This window comes from Vicugna pacos, chromosome 15, assembly GCF_048564905.1.
Source record: "Vicugna pacos chromosome 15, VicPac4, whole genome shotgun sequence".
NCBI classification, from domain to species: Eukaryota; Metazoa; Chordata; class Mammalia; order Artiodactyla; family Camelidae; genus Vicugna; species Vicugna pacos.
The window spans coordinates 35871682-35893017 of NC_133001.1; the positions used below are offsets into that span (position 1 = coordinate 35871682).

Here is a 21336-nt window from a genome sequence, read left to right on the forward strand (position 1 = left end):
AGTTACTTCCGAACGCCAGCACGACACATGCCTGGCTTCTCCTGCACAACCAAAGCTCCCTCTTAATAGGATTTACTTGTCCAACTTTCTAAGTTTGGCTCGAAATGATGATGCTTCCCCAGAGTGCTGGCTACAGAAGGTTTTCTTCTTAGGGCAGGTCTTGCATTTTACCCATCTCTGTGGCATGAACACCCAGTACAAGTACCCAGAACTCCGCTAGCAGGTAGGCAGAAGAAGAAAGGTGGGAGAAAGGGGGGAAGAAAAATTAGATATCCCTACAAATAAGTAAAATTTTCAAATTATGAATGGCTAATATTTATACGTAAAAACCAAAGAATCACTGGCACCAAATGCAGTGGCCTCCTGTACGTATCTCTTCCTGGCGTTACTGAATTGGAGGCACAAAGCAGTTCGGTAGTATGCATGAATGCTCCCTTCACAAAGCCAGAAAACAACACTAACAGAAACACAGGCAGAGCAGAATCCTCCTGATAGTCTCAATTTGCAAAAGGCCAGTCATACGTTTTTGACTTGCTTCAGTAACAATGGAGGGAAATCACTTCTTTGGACCTAACTACAAAGGGCTCACTGTGAATCAGCAGAGGTCTTATATAAGTGTGCTCATGGGGCCAAAAGGTTCAGAACAGCCAAGCCCAGGAGAAGACGGTAGGCAGGGTGATTAGGCACAATGAAATCCATATTTTTAGACTTCAAAAAGTTCAGGGAAAAAAATAATTAGGTATGCTCCCACGACAAGCAAGCTCAAGAGGTATGAGAAGGATTCAAGTATAAACTCTTCGTGATGCAATCAGAAGTTATCTTGGTGTTAAAAGAAACAAAGTTGGACATTGACGCCAACAAATACGGCTGCCAAGGCGGCTCCCTGTCATTAGTTATCACTAGTGCATGCTTGGCTTTGCAAAGGGAAGTATAAAAGGTAGACAGGTGCATGATGGGACCCGCCCTCCGCTCAAGAGAAACAAGCACAGGAAGGCAGGAAGTACCCGATGGGTGCAGGTCTTCGGGAAATTTGAAAGTGAGGACGACCATTGTCACAACAAATTTGACAAACTCTGTTAAGCACCAACTCCATCAGGCAGTGGAGAGTAACATGTAGCTGAGAAAATCAAATTACTCAACTCGTACACAGTATCCGTCTTCATCAAAAAATATTCTTACATTAGAAAGTGTTGAACAATCCAGGTGAAGGGGAGTAGAGAACCCAAGAAAACTGATGAATCAGAAGCGGCATCTGTCTCTGTTAAGCAACCCCGACGCTCTGAGCCCGGGACAATGATACCCAGAGGCCCACAGACAGCCTGCTAATTAGAGAAGCCTTGGCCATGTTTGGGAGACATCAGAGAGAATGGAAAGAGATTTCAGAAAACTAAAGGAGGCCAAATGTCAATTCCAAAGGGACAAAGGATACTGAAACTACAGGACCTAAGCTCGATGTTCACAACTGAAAATTCTGCAGAAAGAACTGTTACATAGGGGATTTGAGACATTCAGGAAAGAAAGCAATGACTACCGGGAGCCAGTACCGGTGCATGCAAAACAACCCATGCCCTATTAACTTCATTTTATGTTTAAAACAGGTTTTCCAGGCAAAGGATTGCTGAAAATGGAATTGAATGTATTCTGATTTCAGATAAGATACAGGCCAAGGGTTTCAAGACCTCCTCGTGGAGATGGAGCTTGTATGTCGTTCGCTGAGTAACTCCAGAGTGAGAATTAGGGTTCAAAGTCATTTTGCAGAAGGGTCTTGGGGCTATAAGGCTCTGTCCTCGGTTCTGTACAATTTAGTTTATTTGAGTGCAATGATTTAGAGGAGGACCTGTAAGTTACACTTATTTAATATAAGCTGGGAGGCCTAGATAAAGTAAGAGAGAGCAACACTGAGATGCAAAAATCTCTTAATTAGTTGGTAAATGGTTGAAAATTCTCGGGATAATTTCTTGTTAAATTTGGCCCTGCATTTGTGTCATTAAAGAAAATTCAAATGTTCAAATACAGAACAGATGAGAACCACCTAAAAGCAGCTGATGTAAGAAGCACCAGTGTTTCTACCTGCCTATAAATGCAGTTTAACCCACAGTGTATAATTCAAACAGCGAATGCACACTTAGGCCACACAGCTGACCAAATTCTGGAGTATTCTGTTTGTTTCTGGGCCACACATTTACATGAGGACCACGACATGTTGCAAGTGTGTCAAAAGATGGAAAGGACAAAGAAAATTCTAGAAACTATGTCACCTGGGGAATGGCTGAGGGGACCAAAAATGTTTATTCTGGCAGAAGATTTAAAGAAATTCAAAATCATTTTAAATATACAGGACAATTTTTTTTCCCCAGGAAGAAATGCAATATACTCTATCAAGTTTCAGAGACATGGCCTGGAGACATGATTGCAATCTACGTGGAGGAGAGCTGGGGTCAACAAAGTGGAGCACGCTCTCCAGATTACAGCTGCCATACACAGAATGTGACACCTCCGTGTCAGTGACCGCCTTGTCACTGGGTGACCCCAGCAAGGGTGGGACTGAGATTGCCCCCTGGGTGTTTGGAAACATGTACTCCAGAGCTCCCAGGGCTGCACCCACGATGCAGCTGGACATCCGGGAGGGTCTGAACACAGTGAAATGAAGGTGAAAACCAGAATAAAGGAGCAGCTCTTTTTCTCCAAATGACTGTGTGTTCATGTTAAATACACATTTTCTTTTCTTCCTTCAGGTTGCTAAGGCAATGTCATGAACAGGAATGAAAAAGATATTCAATCACAAAAATATGCTTTGACAGTATCACATTAGGCTCAGGAAAAACAGTCTTTCGTGTACTCACGGCTTTTGCACTGACAAGTTCGACAACCAGTGTGATCGAGTTTGAAACCATAAACGCAGTCCTTGTCCGTCAGGCTGCAGTTTGATAACTCCCCACAGGCAGGTGGATCAATTGTGATGTAGGTTGGTTCTAATAATAAAGATAGAAAAAAAAATCAATGAAACATATGATTACCTCTTAGATGCTATTCAGCTTTTGAAATCCCACACTATGGCAAGTTACCAAAAAAAAAAAAAAACCCCACCAAAACTATTAGATAATTTTCATCAATCCTAAACTTTCATATTTTCATACTGCCTTTAATCCCTGAAAAAGAAATGTTATTTAGATTTTTGAAAATTTGGATGTTCTATTTCTTCACGTTTGAGCAATTTCTGCATTTTTGGGAACCCTCACACGACACTTTTCTGTTGGTCATCACTACAGAAAGCAGACAAGAGACATTAAAAAGAACGCCATTTAAATTGTGAACTGTTCTCTTTCTTCCTGTTTTCTGAGTTTATTTTTTACAATAACCAGGACAGAGCTTCCAATTGTCAATGATCTTGCTCTCCATTTTGCAATGCTTCTGAAATCTGTTAGCCTTTTTTTCAAGTTAATGAATTGGAGATGTTTCTGAGGCTAGTTTAAAACATCTGGATTTCTTTGATCTTTCATGTGACATCCTTCCAGTGACTGCAGAAGACATGGCAGAGCGCATCGTCTGTAGGATTTTACACTCACAGCCCAGGGCCTATGGGAGGGGGAGATTGAGACACAAGCGTTCGAGGGGAACAGAGAGCAGTCACCCTGGGATGAGATGCAGAGTAAAGAAACTAAGGCCAGAGGTGAGCCTGACCTCCCCTGCCACGTTAATAATGAGGAATTGTTCCGGGTAATAACAGTAATTACACACCTACGTGAAGTGTGTCATATGGCTGTATAATGTCTGAAGTGCTCTTCATAAAGGCCTTCAAGTTTTATCACGGTCCAGTGATGTGGGTGCCATCATTATCCCTATTTTACAGATGATGCAATCTAGGGTCCTGACTGGCCCAAGGTCACAGAGTTAGTGAGAGGTGGACGTCAGATTCAAACTCAGGCCTTCTGGCTCCAGGGTCACACCCCGCTTTTGTGCGATACAAAGCCCACTGTTAACAGGAACTGCTCTGCAGCGACTGACCAGGGACGGTTCACATAATGTCAAACTGGGAGAAGAGCGTTGCCAAAGGCAACAGGGATACCGACACCTTCAAGTAGCCTCTTTTCCACCAAAGGACACTATGAACTTCTTCCGGGTGTGCTGGCTCTCACAGTATTTTAGTGAGGCACTCGGTACAGAATGTTTCTACCTATGTTTTCACAAATGGAAAATATGAGGTGCAGAGAGGGTAAGTGGCTTATCTAAGTTTATACAGCAACCCAGTAGCAGGCTGGGAATAGAACAGAACAGAGGTTCCTGACCTCCTGTCCAACACTCTATCCATTAGTCCACACTGTCTTCTCAAGTTTCATCTCCCGTTACCATGGAAGAGACACCAAAAATAAGTGTTTTAGCTGCCACTGCTAAGACCAAGAGTTCTACGTTTTTATCCATCTGCTAAAAGAGGCCAGTGGTTCAACTCTTCACAGGTAGTGAGTAACTCTGACTTATTAAGGAGATGCTTTGATCTGCATTCTCCCAGTAAAAATACGTGTGAAGGGGGGTAGCACACTCCCTGTTTTTATTACAGCAACGCTGAAAGAACATCTCTCTGAAACTTTTACATAAAATTCCCACTGCTGTAAAATTTCTAATTTCCTTCGATGACTGAAGCATCCTTTCTGAGCGATAACTGTAAACATCAAAAAGTAGTTTAATTTTAGGCAAGTTTTAAGACACAGTGAATGAAACACAGTAGTGCTACCTTCCTACCTCCTCTAAACATCTTCGATTTTCAAACCTATGGTCTTTCCTTTATCACTGCTCTTACTACCCACCCAAGACAATAATTCTATTTCAGCCTTCAGCCACAGGACTGCTAAGGTTTTACCAAATTTATTCTAACCATGAATATGAGAGAGAGAGAGAGCAGAGGACCAGCCCTGTGTGTAACCACACCACAGATTATCCCATCGAAGGACTTAGGTCTCTGTTCTAGAGAGTTATTAGAGGAAGGATCAGGGTTGGAGTCTAAACTCTATGTCCAGTGCTTTAGTTAGTGGCTTATGGATAAAGAAATGTCTTGGACGCATCTACACAAATCAAAACCTTGTATTCCTTATTGACACCTAAGTTTATGAGAAACTTTTGCCTTCAGAAAGTATATGATGGAAAAAATACATATCTGGGCAGATTACACTGACACTGAAATTGCATAATAATCAGAGGGCAGCGCGGGATTTCACTTGCAGTGAATTTTAGGGATTTGTTAAGAGAATCAGTAGTGATGTACATGCTATTTTTGGTACTTATGATGATTAATGGGTGGGATTAAGATTGTGATCTGAGGCTACAAAGTGAAAGAAAAAATAATAATTGGTTGTTTGAGAATCAGAACCATGACACTGACTTGGACAGCCCCACACTTTAGCCAAATGGCTTCGTCAGCTGGGTGTGCAGTCCCAGACGTGAATCAAGCACACATTTCTCCAACAGAGGAAATACGTTCAGTATGTTTTCCTATAACATTCAGGATAACAGCTTTAGCTCAGTTTAACAAATGAAAGAAAAAAAAAGCATAGGAAGGCTGTTTAAGAAGGTGCTGGTTCCACGATGCTACATTGTAAATATTTTAGGTAAAACAAGTCCTACTTATGCATGACTGGGACATTGTGCTGTACATCAGAAATTGGCACATGGTAACTGACTATACTTCAATTAAACAAAAAAAGTCCTACTGGATGTCTTCCAGGCCTCAGATGATGGGGGTAATGCAAGAAGCAAAACATTACTTTGTGCCTTTGAAATGAATATTTCCCTATTCAGCGATGATGTACATTAGATGGAAGAAATTGGGACGTATATACCTTTCAAATTCTGCCTCCCTCAGTATTTAATATTAAGACACAGAAAAACTCAAAAAGACCATTTATTTAATGAAACCAACTTACTCTAAAACTATTCAACTGCCCCTCAATAGATTAGGCTGAACGTCACACTCACTGTGATATATTAAGTATAGACAAAAGTCTAAATTTTTTTTTAAAAAAGCATTTTAACACTAGTCCTCTTATTTCATTATGCTAAGCAAGTAGGTACTATTTTCCTTTTCAAATACAAACTGGAACACATTTTTACAGCCTTCTGAGGGTGGTGGCACCTGTTCTGGGGTGCTTACTGCTGTTGTCCTATGTCACTGGAGTAATAGCCGATTTGTAGAGACACATATGCAGGCAAATAGCTGCCTCCTAACATTTCACCTAAAGTCATTCATCATGTTCTATTCCCTTTCATCATTCTCTCAACATTTTAGTGTTTGGTTTCCTACCACGTGAGGCCAACTCTATTTTAGAATTCTGTAAGAACAATATTACAACAGAAATATGCAACTATAAATCGTCTAGCAAAAACCCTGACACTATCATAAACGGATCTGGGCGTCTGCTTTCAGTCCAGTATGTTAATATGTAATCTCAGCACTGGTCCTATTACTACCATCAGGGCAGTATTTTGCGAATGGAGAGCTGTGAGAGTACTGAAATTCAATTTCTTATTCCAAATAATTCCAAAGTGAGACCACACTTGATACCATCTTGAGTTAGAGCATTTCGAATCAAAATTACATTTACAGTCCTTAAGGAGTAACTAAGAGCTGGTTAGACTTTTTTGCATGGTTTCTATCCAAGGAAGTTCTTAGTGGGGAAAGAGGTAAGTTTAAAGAGTCTAGAACCATGGTATCACAGTATGATTGTTTCTAATCCAAATAAAGGAGTTTGAAGAAGTGTCAGTGAAATACGTGAAACGTGCATTTTGCTTGTTAGAGCATCCTGAAGTTTGTGTATTGGGAACTGTTTTTATCCCATGCTTTCTCTATGCAACAGTGCTCTGACTACGGAAAATATCCTGATGGGGCTTGGCCCAAAGACCAGATGACTCCCATTTAAATCCTACCTTTCTGTGCTCATAGATTACCTGGCATACAATACTGACATGGTATCCCAGAGAGTACATGCTTTTCTAGAAGGATGATGGTGGTGCCATGTCCTTGGAGAATTTGGCTAACATCAGTTGAACAGACAATGGAGACACTGATACATCTGCCTGTTACCTGAAGCAAAGAAAACTGTCTCCCTTTAAACTGGTTGGGCAGAGATGTGTTAGGGGTCCACTTTCAGAGGACAGAAAATGGTCTGGTCTTCAATCTCCTTATTTAGGATAATGAGAAAATGCTTGCACAAAGATGGATTTGGCAAGGGGAGACTCAAAGAAGTGCTGCTTACAGGATCACCCTGAAATTCCATCTCATCTCATATTGAATCAGCTGAGGAATTAAAGAAATACCTTAATGTCCTCCAAAGGAAGAAGGCTTGAAACAGCAGGAATTCATTGTCTTTGGCTACAACTATTTCTAAAGGGAACCCTGGAACCGCTTCTTTGTGGAGAAGAATTCTAGAAATATTTTCTGAGCCTAGAAGCAATAAAGAACAAAAATGGGTGTTTGTTATGTGTAGATTCAGTTTGCTGATTCCTAGCCTGCATCTGAGTGGGAATCTCTCCTCTCCTCAACCTGTTCTTCCGAATGATTTTTAAAGACTTTCCAAGTACCTTGTACTGTCCAGAAGAGTGATTTTTACAAGAACCCTTGGGACTGTGTCAGGAGTGCAGAAATACAGTCACCAATTCTTATTCCAAATCTCAGAGAACAAAATTCTGGAAGGAAACTATTATAACATGCAGTAACACAAACACTTATTGGTTCTTTATTTTACACTCATTTCAAATTAAGGGATGGCTATCTCTTTCATATCCTAGGAAGCCCAACAAATCCCTTAACAGTAAACATATTTCCAGGAAAACATTCATATTTTTTAAGATTTAAAGAGCCTCATATACTAAGCTTCTAAATCAGAACATCATCAGTATTTCACACGGATGTTCAAGTACTTCTTAGGAGCAATTTTATCTCCTCAGTAGGGTATTACGGCACTGTGATCACAATTAATTTGGTCAAGAGTATAAAATTGAAATAAAAATCATTACTTTAACACCAAGGCCTCAGCACTAGACCGTAAAGTAACACCTTTCATTATTCAGGAGGTATAAATGTGTTAAGCAAATCTAAGCTCTCTACTTTCTTCCTTTTTATTTTATCTTATGGAGAATTTTCCAAAAAGAGGAAAGGGAAGTAAGAAGTTGAAACCCAAATCCAACCTTTTAAGGTGTTGGTTTAAAGTTTTAATATTCTGTCATCACATTGGATAGTTTAACATGTTTGGGACAATAACAGAACAAAAAACGTATTCTATCAGTTATTTAAAAATGTGTAATAATAATGTTAATTTGCTTCTGAAACAATGTCTATAATCACTGGTTTTTATATTTCAGATAGAAATAACTTACATGAAAATGTTAATAAATGCTTTTAACTTGGTGTCTAAACTGTATTACTCCACTGAACTGGTTTTGAATTAATGCACACAAGGTTCTTCTCATTACCTTGATTACTATGAGCTGTTTATCTTGCAAAGCATACTAATTATCTCCATTGAGAAATGTATGAAGCACTCTTTCTGATCAGCAACCCTGGGGAGGCTGACAGCCAATTAGTTGCTCTGGAGCATGGACGGGCGACTCTGGGAAAGCACACTTGTGGAAGGCACACCGAGCCACTGCTCTTAGGTCTGTCTGCAGCACTGACTCTGTCGGGAGGGTAATAATTAGCTCTGGTTCCAGAGCTCAGTGGTCTCTAGGAGTGCGGCGGGTTCCCCGGGCTGAGCTCTGGGTGAGTGGCAGGCTGGGGGGGCCTGGCTGTTGGGGGCAGCTGTCTACCAGTGCCCTTGCGTCCTACGAATCTATACAAGTGCACGTGTGCCCACCCAGACACATACCAAAAATGTTTTTCTGGAAAAACCTAGCCTATAGGCAAATTTCTAGAAAAAGTAGTTTTTAAGGCAGTTATAGTCTTATATTTCTTTTGTAAGTTAAAAAATTTAAAGTAGAAGTAATAAGATAAGTGAAGCTAATTCCTATCTGCCCCTTACTACCTCTCCTTTTGGGATTTACTAATGGTTTGCATATTTCACATAGCTCTTCTGTGTAAATTCACAAACCTGCTTATTTGATAGTGAGAGATAAAGATGAACAATTATGTTGTCTTTTCAGGCCTAATTCAGGCACTCTCTTAAGATTTTTTTGGGGGGGGGTTGGACTTGGTTAAGGCACATGAATATCTAATGAGTGGGAAAATTCCAAAGCTTCACTTGGTTTATATGGCTAAATATATCAGGCCTCCTATAGCCCACTCATTACTGGTAGCCTGTCCAGGGCAATAAAACTGGAGATCAAGTTGGCCAAGACATAACCAAAGGAGATAGCTTATCTGTTTTATAGTGTCTTCATATGTCATTCTGTTACCATGGTTACTTTTCAGCTGTGACCATAACTAGTCAGAAAACCATTCAAATAAATCAGTAAATTGTTAACATAACTGGCAGCCTGGGAAGAGAAGTACAGTAAAGATGAAATTTTCCCAAATGAAGCTAGAGGGAAAATTCTATTACTGTAGACAATAAGAAAAAAAAAAAATCCAGGATACAAAAATTCCCTAATCTGGAAGTGGGAATTTCCATGGGGCATGAATGTGTATTTAAGAAAGTCTCATTTAAGTCATGGAAAAAAGTCTCTTAAACAGTTGCAGTTTTCAAATTCTTTCAGCCACCACACATTTAGTTATCCTTTTTTTCCTTTGTATATATTTCTCATAACAACACCTACATCTTTGTAATTTCTAAAGTACTTATCTCAGAGCAGTTTCTTTATTTTAAAATGAATGGTGTGAAAATGTTCCTAAGACTAGTTTTATTTTATGGGCAGATAGAGAAGCAACCATATATTTACTTTAGGCCTATTTATTAACCTTGTATGCTTTTTTCTAAGGAATTTTGGCTGTTGGTCATATTTTCCTTCCTTTACCAATCTCGTATTTAATAGGAAAAGACAGTAGTATGATTATGTGATTATTAAAAGACCACAAAAAAAGATAAAAAAAAATTTTTAACAGAGAATGGGATATCTTTTTCCAGGAATTCGGTGTGAGAGAGCTCACAAAATGATTGGGTTCCAAGAACAATCTGGACCTTTCATACTTCTATTTTATCCTTGCATTATTTTTTATTGTTCACTTTCATGGGGAATATATCTTGGTAACCTGGAAAAAATGTGCCATATTTTTAGGTACGTATGTATATGTGTGTATGCACATTTTAATTCTGACATCTCAATCCCCCTGGGAAATGGCTGAGAACCAGGGAGAAAGGGTCTTCACATTAGGGGCAATGGTTTATTTGTTGTTTACAATCATAGTACCTAGCACAGGGCTTGGCCCACTGTAGTGCTTAATGAATGAACAAAGAGGACAAGATTTCTGAGAACCAAAAGTCAGGACACACCTTTTGAGAAAGAAGAGCCCCACTTAATACTGTCCCTAACAGGCTGAATCTCTAATATCCTAACTTTGAGGAACAGACTGTATGTTCCTTAGGATCCTCATCATGGTAGGTGTCCCTTGCACACAGTAAGTACTCAATAAATGAACTCCACTGAAGTAGCGAGCTAGATCAGAAGGCTGGTGTGAATCTGACACACTAACAGTGAAAACTAAATGTAAATTCCCAACCCAAACAGTCCAAAATGAAATGGGTTAAATTATGTCTTGTACTTTTGGCCTAACAAGGCACAAAAGTACACAGAACACTGTGGAAAGTCCCCCTTCAAAATTCTTAACATAAAATCTGACACCCCAAATTTCAATTGTCTGGGGAATTTACTTCTGTGACAACTTCATTCCCTGATGGTGCCAAATGAATAACGTGTTACTAAAATAGTCCTGAAAATAGCTGGGCACTCACTCAACTCAGCAATTCGTCCCGTCCTGGATGAAGGATGGCTACTTGTGCCGAGTGCTCAGCAGATCAGCCTTGTGATTAAGCCAAACAGGCAAGAGTCAGAGGGAGACGAGGGAAGCGACCAGATCAGAATGCGCAGGTGATGATGATGATGCCATCTGGGTGCCCGCACACTGAAGGGGGCGGAGTAGCCCATTTATTTTTCTCAGCAGAGACTTGAGGGCCACTGGTCAGAGCCTGGAGTCTGGCTGGGTGTGAATGAGGCTGGGCACTAGGCAAGTGTGAGGACAGAGACATCCGGGAAAACAGCTCCGCGCTCTCAGGTGAGCTGTTTCCCCAGGTGGGAGAAGCAGGAATGGACAAGGGGAATGCAGGCTCTCTAGGAGGTCAAATTGCAAGGTCAAAATTCCAGGCAAAGGTTCAGGAGAAGAATCCAGATCAAAGGTCAGGCCACAAAAGGACAGAATGACAGTAAGTGGGGCTCAGAGATGAGGACAGAGGAGCCAGGAGCAAGAAAGCCTTTGAACCTGAGCCACGATGATCAAGCACTTTCATAGTCACGACGGCTCCTCCTCCCTCCTCACGAGGAGGTCTAAAGGAAGCAATGCCAAGGACACGGACTTGGGACCCGAAGACTTAGCTTGAGTCCCTGTTCTTCCATTATTTTACATGTGATGCTGTACCTCTCTGGGCTTCTATAAAAAGTAGAAATTCCCATTATTTTTATCTCACAAGACCATAGTAAGATTCAAATAAGACCATCAAGAGCGGACTAGCCCATAAACTCTGAGGGACACATAAATATCACTTGTTGCTGTAATTATTGTTGAAATGACTACCCTGCCTGCTCAGTGCTAGAACTGGTCTCAGATGATGGCTCAGTAAATGAATTATGAGCCCTTTTGCAGGCCTCAAATATTTAGTCGATAAATGGTCTGACAGCTGGTTTGGCATTCTGAACCCTGTCCATTGTAACTTAAGCATCATTTTCTATCTCCACTGATAACATGAAAAGCATTTGGGATGTGGGTGGGTCCATGATGCCCTTTCGCATGGTCTGGTAAGCTTTGGAACGTGTTAGTGACCAGCCAGTGGCGCCTTTCACATTTGCTGAGTAGCAGTCTGATGACCATTGTTTCGAGTACTGACTGTGCCCATGGTGTCTCGAAGAGAAGAGAAATCTCTTCGCAATCAGCTTATCCAGGGTGAGTTGAAACAATGACTCTGTGTGCCTGGTTGACCCCGTGCTTCCTCTCTCATGATGGGGCTGCCCTGGATCTTCAGAAGAGGGCAGACTCATCACAGAAGAATTTACACTGCTTTGGTATCTATGCCTGTACTGCCACTCTCAAGTTAGATGCAGAAGACCATCTCTAAAAGATGCCTCTGATCAGCAAATCTTAGTTTCAGGAAGTCAGTGACAGAAACTCATGTCAATAATGAGAGTTCAACCAGCACTTTCTTAACAATAATATTGGCTTGGGGGGTGGGGGGCCCATTTCACTTAAATAACAATGTTCTCAAGAGTCTCTGTCACAGGACTGTGGAGCACCCCTATTGACTTCATCTGGCCCCAAATCTCTGTGGAATCCTTTAAAAATTTGGTTCCCAGAAAGCACGAGAGAGCCACCATCTTGCAAAGTTCTTGCAAGCTTTCTGCTCTCTCAGTTATGCAAGGCCTGAGGCCAGCCTGGACTGACAGCTTATTATCTCAGAACATTTTTTTAGCTTCACGAACAAAATAGAGACTCCCTGAATTGCTTTAAAAAGGGAGCTGATTTGCAGAGCAATAGCTTTCCAATTAAGGTGAAAAGAATACTATCTCAAGTCTTCCTACAGCCCAAACTAAGGGTGGCAGGACCACAGCACAAGACACAGGCATAGAGAAAGGGCAGGTACTGAATACATAAACAAGCGTTGAACACACCTCGCTGGATTCCAAAGCAGATCCAAGGCGGTCTCAAGTTATGTCACATACGTATACATTTTTAAAGTGAGGAAATGAAGATCAAGGTAAATTTTAAGGAGAAAGAATATGCTCAGGGATGAGGTGAACACCCAGAGTGCACGCCAGGAGGTCCTGCCTGATCAGGGAGGTGGCTTAACCCACTCGACTCTCAGTGTGTTCAGCAGCCAAGGCGAGTATCAAACCCAGAGTGCTGTATAACTCTCAGGTCCCCAAGGACCAAGCACCTGCTGGCATTAGAATGTTCTTGGGGATTTTTAGTCTTGTTTCACGATTCTGCAAAATAAGTGCTGGAGCCTTGAACTGAATCTTATTTTCCTCTGGGGGTAAGTATTAAATTCTGCAGTGTCCAATGGTCTAAATACCTAAATTGGACTCTGTCTCAAAAAAATGTAATACATCCAGCTAATGTCTCAGATGTGAAAGTAAAATTCACTTGATGTATAAATAGGTTTCCTGAAGATATACATGAAAAGTGAAAATCTGGTCTAACTGCTAACAATTCAATTCAAATTTTAAAATGTGTAAGATGCAACGCATCACCATCTTCTCCTGTTTCTGACAAATTTCAGGAAAGTACTAAATGTTCATTGTTGCTTGTTTCGTATCAAATTAAGATCAAACTGCTGATATGACCCCTGGATCAAGATCTGGTGCTGTCAAGCCCCCGATAACAGATGTCCCAATGTGCATGATGATGGATGGTGAGCACTCTGGGGTCTTGAATGGAGCGGCTGACATGTGGGCCACCTCGACAGCCACCTGTGACGGGAGAGCCATCAATGGGCAAGGGAGGCCCTTCAGTAGACACTTTCATTCCGTCAGTCTGTCCTGTTATTTACAACAATATTGCAGCAGATACTTTATCTTCAGCAATCTGATAGACACAGCACAGAAAATACTTCAACAGGGCCTTCACTGCAGTTCACTGGTTGCTCACCATCTCTAATTCTAACCCTCATGTATTAAACAATGTGAAATCATTTTGTTCATTTAAGATTAAGACTATACAGTGAGACAGTTTAAAATGGTACAATCGGAGGCTCAGTGGCAGAGTGGATGCTTAAACAAATGGCACCTAATTAAACGTATAAGCTTTTGCACAGCAAAGGAAACCATAAGCAAAACAAAACAACCACCTATGGAATGGGAGAAAACATTTGCAAATGATGCAACTGACAAAGGCTTAATTTCCAGAATATATAAACAGCTCATACAACTTAATAACAAAAAAACAAACAACCCAATTCAAAAACAGGCAGAGGACCTAAGCAAGCAATTCTCCAATGAAGACATATAAATGGCCAATAGGCACGTGAAAAAATGCTCAATATCACTAATTATCAGAGAAATGCAAATCAAAACTACAATGAAGTATATCACCTCACACCCATCAGAATGGTCATCATTCAAAAGTCCATGAAAAAAAAAAAAAGTCCATGAACGATAAATGCTGGAGAGGGCGTGGAGAAAAGGGAACCCTCCTACACTGCTGGTGGGAATATAGTTTGGTGCAACCATTATGGAAAACCGTATGGAGATTCCTCAAAAAACTAAAAATAGACCTACTATATGATTCAGCAATCCCACTCCTGGGCATATATCCTGAGGGAACTCTAACTTAAAAAGCTACATGCACCCAATGTTCATAGCAGCACTATTTACAATAGTCAAGACATGGAAGCAACCTGAATGCCCATAGACAGATGACTGGATAAAGAAGTTGTAGTATATTTATACAATGGACTACTATTCAGCCATAAAAAATAAAATAATGACATCTGCAGCAACACGGATGGACCTGGAGATCGTCATTCTAAGTGAAGTAAGCCAGAAAGAGAAAGAAAAATACCATGTGATATCACTCATACGTGGAATCTTAAATAAAAAAAAAAAAGGACACTATGAACTCATCTACAAAACAGAAACAGACTCGCAGACATAGTAAACAATCTTATGGTTACTCAGGAAGAGATGAGAAGGGATAAATATGGGAGTTTGAGATTTACACATGTTAGCCACTATATATAAAAATAGATTTAAAAAATAGTTTCTTCTGTATAGCACAGGGAACTATGTTCAGTATCTTGTAATAACCTTTAATGAAAAAAATATGAAAACAAATATATGTGTGTATATGCATGACTGGGACTGTGCTGTACACCAGAAATTGACACATTGTAATTGACTGCATTTCAATTAAAAAAATAAAATTACAGAAGTTAAAAAAAAAAAGAAACCATGCTTGAGGTCTTGGGTTCAATCCCCACTACCTCCTGAATGAATGAATGAATGAATAAATAAATAAATAAATAAATAAAATGGTACAATCAGAAATGGAGTTCAAGTACTAAAATGTTAGAAATAAATCATATTAATTACCACCTCTTTTAAGTTATTTTTATAGGGGTATTATCTTAGTCTAACTTATTTGAAAATATGTTTGAATGGAACACCTGAAATTTCACAAAAATGTTGTAATATAATAGATGACCATTTAAATATATGCCTCCAGCTCCTAGAAGTCATATAAATACTCTGCAGTAAGTGAATTGATTTTTTTCCCCCAATAAACACACCAGGAGTTATACCTACAAATAAGTGTTATTGCTAAAAGTACTCACTTTGGGGGGCTATATGCTTGTGCTAAAATGCTGCTCATGTTAAAATCCTATTTGAAACTTCTCTTTCGAGGTGCTTTCGGAGGAAATTGCTATGTCATAGAAGACAGGGTGCCTTTATTTACTGTCACTTTTTGCTTCCTCTGAACAGTTTTTACCCAGCTAGATCTCCCAGCCTTTCCACCAGACTTAAATGTGAACGACTCTATTTCCTAGCGTCTAATGTACCTCTAAAGCCAGGTGTTAACAGAGCTAAGGATATTCCAAAGGATGTGCTGCAAGCTCTAACGTCAGCTTCCACAGAGAAGGACCAAAAATATTGCAAATGACTGTATTCCTGCAAGAGCTGTATAGTCTTCCCATGTAACTACTCTGAAAAGACAAACATTTCACTTGGACATGTAAATCTTCGTATGTTTGAAAATAATTTCATTCCTTTATAGTTGGACCTGGTATTGCTGGGAACAAACAAACAAGCTTCATATGACCAGTGCTGTCAGTGTGATAAACAGGTGTGCTGAGACCAATTCATTCCTCGGAACTGAGGCAAACTGGAAGGAGATGAAGATGGGGACTGTGAGCTAAGACGGTCTAATAAGCCATGGCTAGGAAGCAGGACATCTCTCGAGAGGCAGACAATGTGATTACCAGTTCTATTAGGCTGACAGAAGCTAAAAGGAAACCAATTATGTTACTTCTGGTCAAAGGTTGTACCATAAGGAAAATGGAGACTTTCTTTCTAACACTCACAAGCCTTTTCTGAAGGGCATGTCTCTTAATAACCTTCATTAACTTCTGTTTGGTTGCCTAAGAGTTGTCTCTGAGCCAAAAAAAGTTTAACTCAGTCTCAGTAGAGATTGTGTTTATGTAAGCTTGTTGGAAAAACATTCCTATCATTTCAAGAATGACTAAATATTTTTCATTCACATAGCTGGCATTCCAGACTATGTTTTCCTGCCTCAGTTGATTAGATGAAAATTAGCAGGCCCAAGTCTGAACTATTAGGTTCGATTATTATCTTAGTAGGAAAATTATGAGACTCCTGGCAGTAATGCCCTTTTAGGTATGGGAGGTGGAGAGCAGAGGAAATAAAGAGGAACCTGCCCTTTGTGGGCCATTTGGGCAGAGAAATACTTAGCAGCCAGGACTGTTGAATGCTGGAAAATCAGAGGCAGAGGTTTCTCTAATCACGTTTCAGAATCAGCTCTGAACCATAACATTCTAATGTTACTTGAAATACCTAAAGATGCTTTAAATGCCCAAAGAGAATCAAAATACTGTGAAATTTATCCTCGAACAATTTCCGATGCTTAGGTGAGAGGCCTACCTAGGCTGTCACATGGGCATCCGTGATGCATTTGTTACCCTACAAATGACCTTATTTGGACAAGCAAAAAAACACCCTGTGCTCTATTTTAATTTCCATTTATGGAACTAGTTTCCAGGACACTTAGAGTTAAAGGATGAAACAACATGCCTAACAGTCTTTCAGATATTACGAATATTTTATTATTCTTGGCCTGCTAATAATAGCATAGTATATGGCACTGAAGCACTACCACCCATAAACTGAGTTTTGATCCCTGTTATGTACCAGAACATTAATATCAGGTGACCCTGTGGCATCTTGGACTTCACTGCCTATCGGGTCAGCCAAACTATGTTTGACTTCTTGCCACAGAAGCAGTAGCTTAATCATTTGAGATACTGTTTGGTGAGGAAGTCTTATGGGCAGGGCTGGAAACATTTTTTCTTGTTTCAAAGAATTCCCACCCAGATATGTGCCTGGTACAGACTTTTCCGGCAGCCCAGCAGAAATCTCATTTGAAGGGCGGTTTGATTCAAATCGTATCATCAGAATTTATGGGAAAGAATATAGTGCTCCCATAAAACTAGGATTGATGAGGAGGACAACCTATTTCACAGCTCAGACTTCCAGCCCTTTAGAGGACCACAGCAGGAGACCTACTAGGTGAGTTGATGCTGAAGTGGCTTCTATCCAGCACAGTCAAGAAACGCCTAACGCCCTCTCTTTAGCAGTGTCCCCAGTGTCCCAAGCAAGACCATGATTCCCCAAGAAAGGGTTCCAAGAAAGCCAGGCGGCAGGAAAACAGTTGACTGTCTAGTTTAATCACATTCCATCCTAAGGCCAGGGAGTTAGAAAGAATCCACAGGCAGGGAATCAGCCTCATATTCTTCCATTTCAAGAGTTCGTTCAGTCCAGGTTAGCAGAGTTACTAGGCCTGCCTGAAACTCAGCTCAGTGTCAGACAGTAACTGCAAATAACACTCATTTAAAGCTTTCATTACGGAAGACTCTCCAAAAATACTGAAGCAGATACACTAACATGGTGGACCTTCCTCTACCTGTTGCTCAGCTGTGACCATCTACAAACGCTCTGATTTCCTGTGTGAAATGGGAAACGGACTTCGCTTTTGTTTCAGAGGAACAGAAACATTAGAAATGAAAGCACCGAACTGCCCAACCACAAGCGTGGAATTTATTTACTAGCAACCCAAATCCCAGCATTGAATGTTACCTTGTAAACTATTACCTATGTTGTTCCTGTTCTTGAAAAGTGATACTCTCGGTGTTGGCTCTGAAATCCCCAAGGTCACCGAAACCATCAGCTCCTCCCAGCAGGAGACTCTGCACACTCTGGGCCTAAAGAACACCCAGGTCACAGTGGCCACCTGGGCAGGGTCCAGCCAAAGCCCAAGATGAGACAGCAGATCAAGCCTGACATCAAGCCCAATCAGTGATGATGAAACTCTTATCTCCTGCATCAGGCAGTCACGGTCAAGCTGGCCTCACATTTGTCCACATATCTTGCATTTTTCTTGCGTCACAGGCATGTCACATATATCCTGCAGCCAAAATTTCCGTCCCTTATCTTACCTTTAATTATAAAACAAACTGGGTTTTTTGGTTTTTTTTTTTTTTTTTTTTTAGAAAAAGGCACTCTGCCCTTAGGGACGTCCCTCTGACATTAAACATTGACTTAGATAGCATTTATACCTGGCATTATTGGAAAATACATTAGCAAATTAGTCTCAACATCTAATTGTGATATTAAAAAAAATTCTAGCTAAAAACAATGCAGTGGTACCTATACACTCTAAAGGAATGTTTTAATTGGAGGGTCTGGAGAAGGCCCACCTGAACTCTGTGTTTCTGGACTGCAATGAGAGAGAATAAACCACAATTTACAAACCAGTCTGGAAAGGCCGCCCTTGGAGGGGGTCGAGAGCTAAGTGCTCACCAGGAGGGTGAGCAGTCCACCTGAAGCTTAACTGGTCCAACTCACCCGGACCCACTGTGCACCACACCCACTTGGCAGAACACTCTGCCTTCTGTTCTCAAAGTGCATTTTCAAATACAAGCCTTCTAACATTGTTCCTTTTTCAGCTCACCAGGGGTCAGCATCTGACCCCTTTAACAGCACTGGTTATGGAAACCCTCCGAGTCTACTGGCTTCCTCAGCTAAGAAGTACCAGGAGTCTGGCTGTGATCTCCCACGTCAGTCTTTTTCTCCTTCACTCACTCATCCACTCACTCATCATTCATTCATTAACAATTTTTGAGCACCTACTTTCATTTCAGGTAATTTTAGAGATTCAAAAGCATAGCTCACGGGGGACGTAGCTCCTTCCAGGTTACTGGCCAACAGGAGGGGCAGTCGGTGCCCTGTTTGTCTCAGGCAATATCCCTGCGGGATCGAGAGCCACTGCTCTGCCACTTTCAAGCTGTAGTCCTTGGGGACGTTACATGACTTCTGAACTTGGGCTCTGTGATCATAAACTGGGATGGCAATATCTCCACCAGAAGGAAGTTGTGGGGATCAGTGGGCTGATGCTCTTAAAAGCACTGAGGCCTGGCTCACACCCAGTGTGGAGAAATGTTAGCTACTGTCCTAGGGCTGTAAATAAGATGATGCAAATGGTGGTCCATGCCGAGGAAGACTCAATTCCATGTATGTGCTTAAACTGCAAACTGTATATGCTCTTCCATGTATGTCCATTCCAGCCTTTTACAAGGGCCAGAAAATAAAAATACTGCCATTGACGAACAAGAGGAGATGATGAGAAAAGCCAACAGAGCAAAACATAAGAATGCAATCACTTACAGACCTACAAACTGGGATGGCTTATCTGTAAACTCGAATTGGGTGTTGACAATAACTTGCTAAGACTTAATCATGAGAGTACTTAAGTGCCAATTTAAAAAGCTCTTAGGTACTTGTGAATAGAGTTAGCTGTCAAGTAACAGCGTAGCCTTTAAGGGCCCCCGGGTTCACATCCCCAGTCCTCCAGGAGTAACCAAGCATATTATACAGTCACTTGGAAGGTATGTACCTCTCCTAACAGCAGCAGCCACAACAAGGTTCCTCTTCCCCGCAGGTCCTAACACACCATGTACCACACCAGTAATTCATTTAGGAAGAATCTAAAACCACAACCCTTGTGTGGGGTCCTTTCATCAAAGTTCAGGCTCTGACCTTGTACCTTGGGACAGTAGCTAACAAGGGTGATGGCCAACATTAGTGACGCAGTCGTGTGCAGAGGAACTTACTATGTTTAAACTGCATAAATACCTGTGTTTCTGTCTTTCTCCAAATAATTCTGGCTGATTTTTTTTACACAACACCACCTTGCTTTTTTCTTATTTCATCGAATCCTTTGGCTCTTCTGAAATCACTTGAAATTCTATTTAAATATGCGATTGAATTAACTCCTGAGAAAAATACCTTCAAATAGTTCCAGAGATGTTCTTGGATCCTAAAAACTAATAAGCAGTAACATCTAGTCACCCTGTATTATTCTGTAAGTTTACTATTAGTCAATAATAATAAACTTTTACGATCATTATCTTCAGCTGCGCACTCTATTCTGATCCCATACCACAAGGGTCTGTCTTCCGAACACATCGGTACATGGGAGCATTACTGTCACACAAACCCAATCTTACATGAAGCTCACTACTTAACTGAGTTAAAAACAAAAAACAAGAAACAGAAGATAAATTAGTGCTCGGAGAACTAGACAATGGAAGCTTCTGAACGTCTTAGTGAAGAAAGGCAAGTGCCAGAGCATGAAGGAGACAGAAGGGAACTGAACCAGCAGAGCCTAACAGCCTGAAAGAAGGATGCCAAGTCCGGCAGGGCAGAGCTGACCTGGGTGTGCGGCTTGAGAAGCAAATCTAGGATGTGCCTCAAAGGCATCCTTCCCCTGAGGTCCCCAAACGGAGTGGAGAGGGCAGGTGGGAGATCACATCAAAAACGCCTGCAACAGTTGCCAAACTGCAAATGGCTTCCTCCCTGTCACCTGACTTCGGTGTCTCCCAAAAGCCAAAGATGAGGAGAGATTAATAAGGGAACCAGAAATACAGGCAGGAGGACACTACGATGACATCTGGGAGCAGGGGAAGCAGACAAAAACGCAGCCGAATCGGACAGACTTCGGCTGACCCCAGACCAGCCCCGTGCTGGCCACTGACGTTGGAGGAAATTATCTGATCTCTCTAAACCTTAGTTTCTTCATCTCTAAAATGGGCTGGTATGGCCTTCAAGCACACAGGTGTCTGTGAGGATTAAATGAAATAAGTAAGATACAAATATAAAGCACTCACCCCACAGAACCTCAGTGTGGACATTCCTTTCCTCCTGGTTTAATTCAAAGCAGCCTAAATAGTTTCGCCAAAGTTAACTAGGAGTTCTCGCTTACTTATCTTTGTGTCCAGTGTGGTATCTGGATTACAGAAGGTTCTTAATGAATGTTTTGGAATTAACGGCTGACTCAAACCGTCACTCTTAAACAGTGGAAGATAAGACTACAACTTTACCAGATGCTGCAGAGACCAAACTCCAAGTGATCAAACTGAC

At 41.0% G+C, this 21336-nt stretch overlaps 1 protein-coding gene across 2 annotated transcripts in view; it reads right to left on the minus strand.

The window, feature by feature from the left end:
- The window catches only part of CRIM1 (cysteine rich transmembrane BMP regulator 1), a 187292-nt gene that overhangs the window by 47429 nt on the left and 118527 nt on the right, over nt 1–21336 (minus strand). For both annotated transcript variants that reach the window (XM_072937932.1, XM_072937931.1), the window contains exon 8: nt 2844–2972. In XM_072937932.1, coding sequence (XP_072794033.1) covers nt 2844–2972 — 129 coding nt within the window. The remainder of the gene's footprint in view (nt 1–2843; nt 2973–21336) is intronic.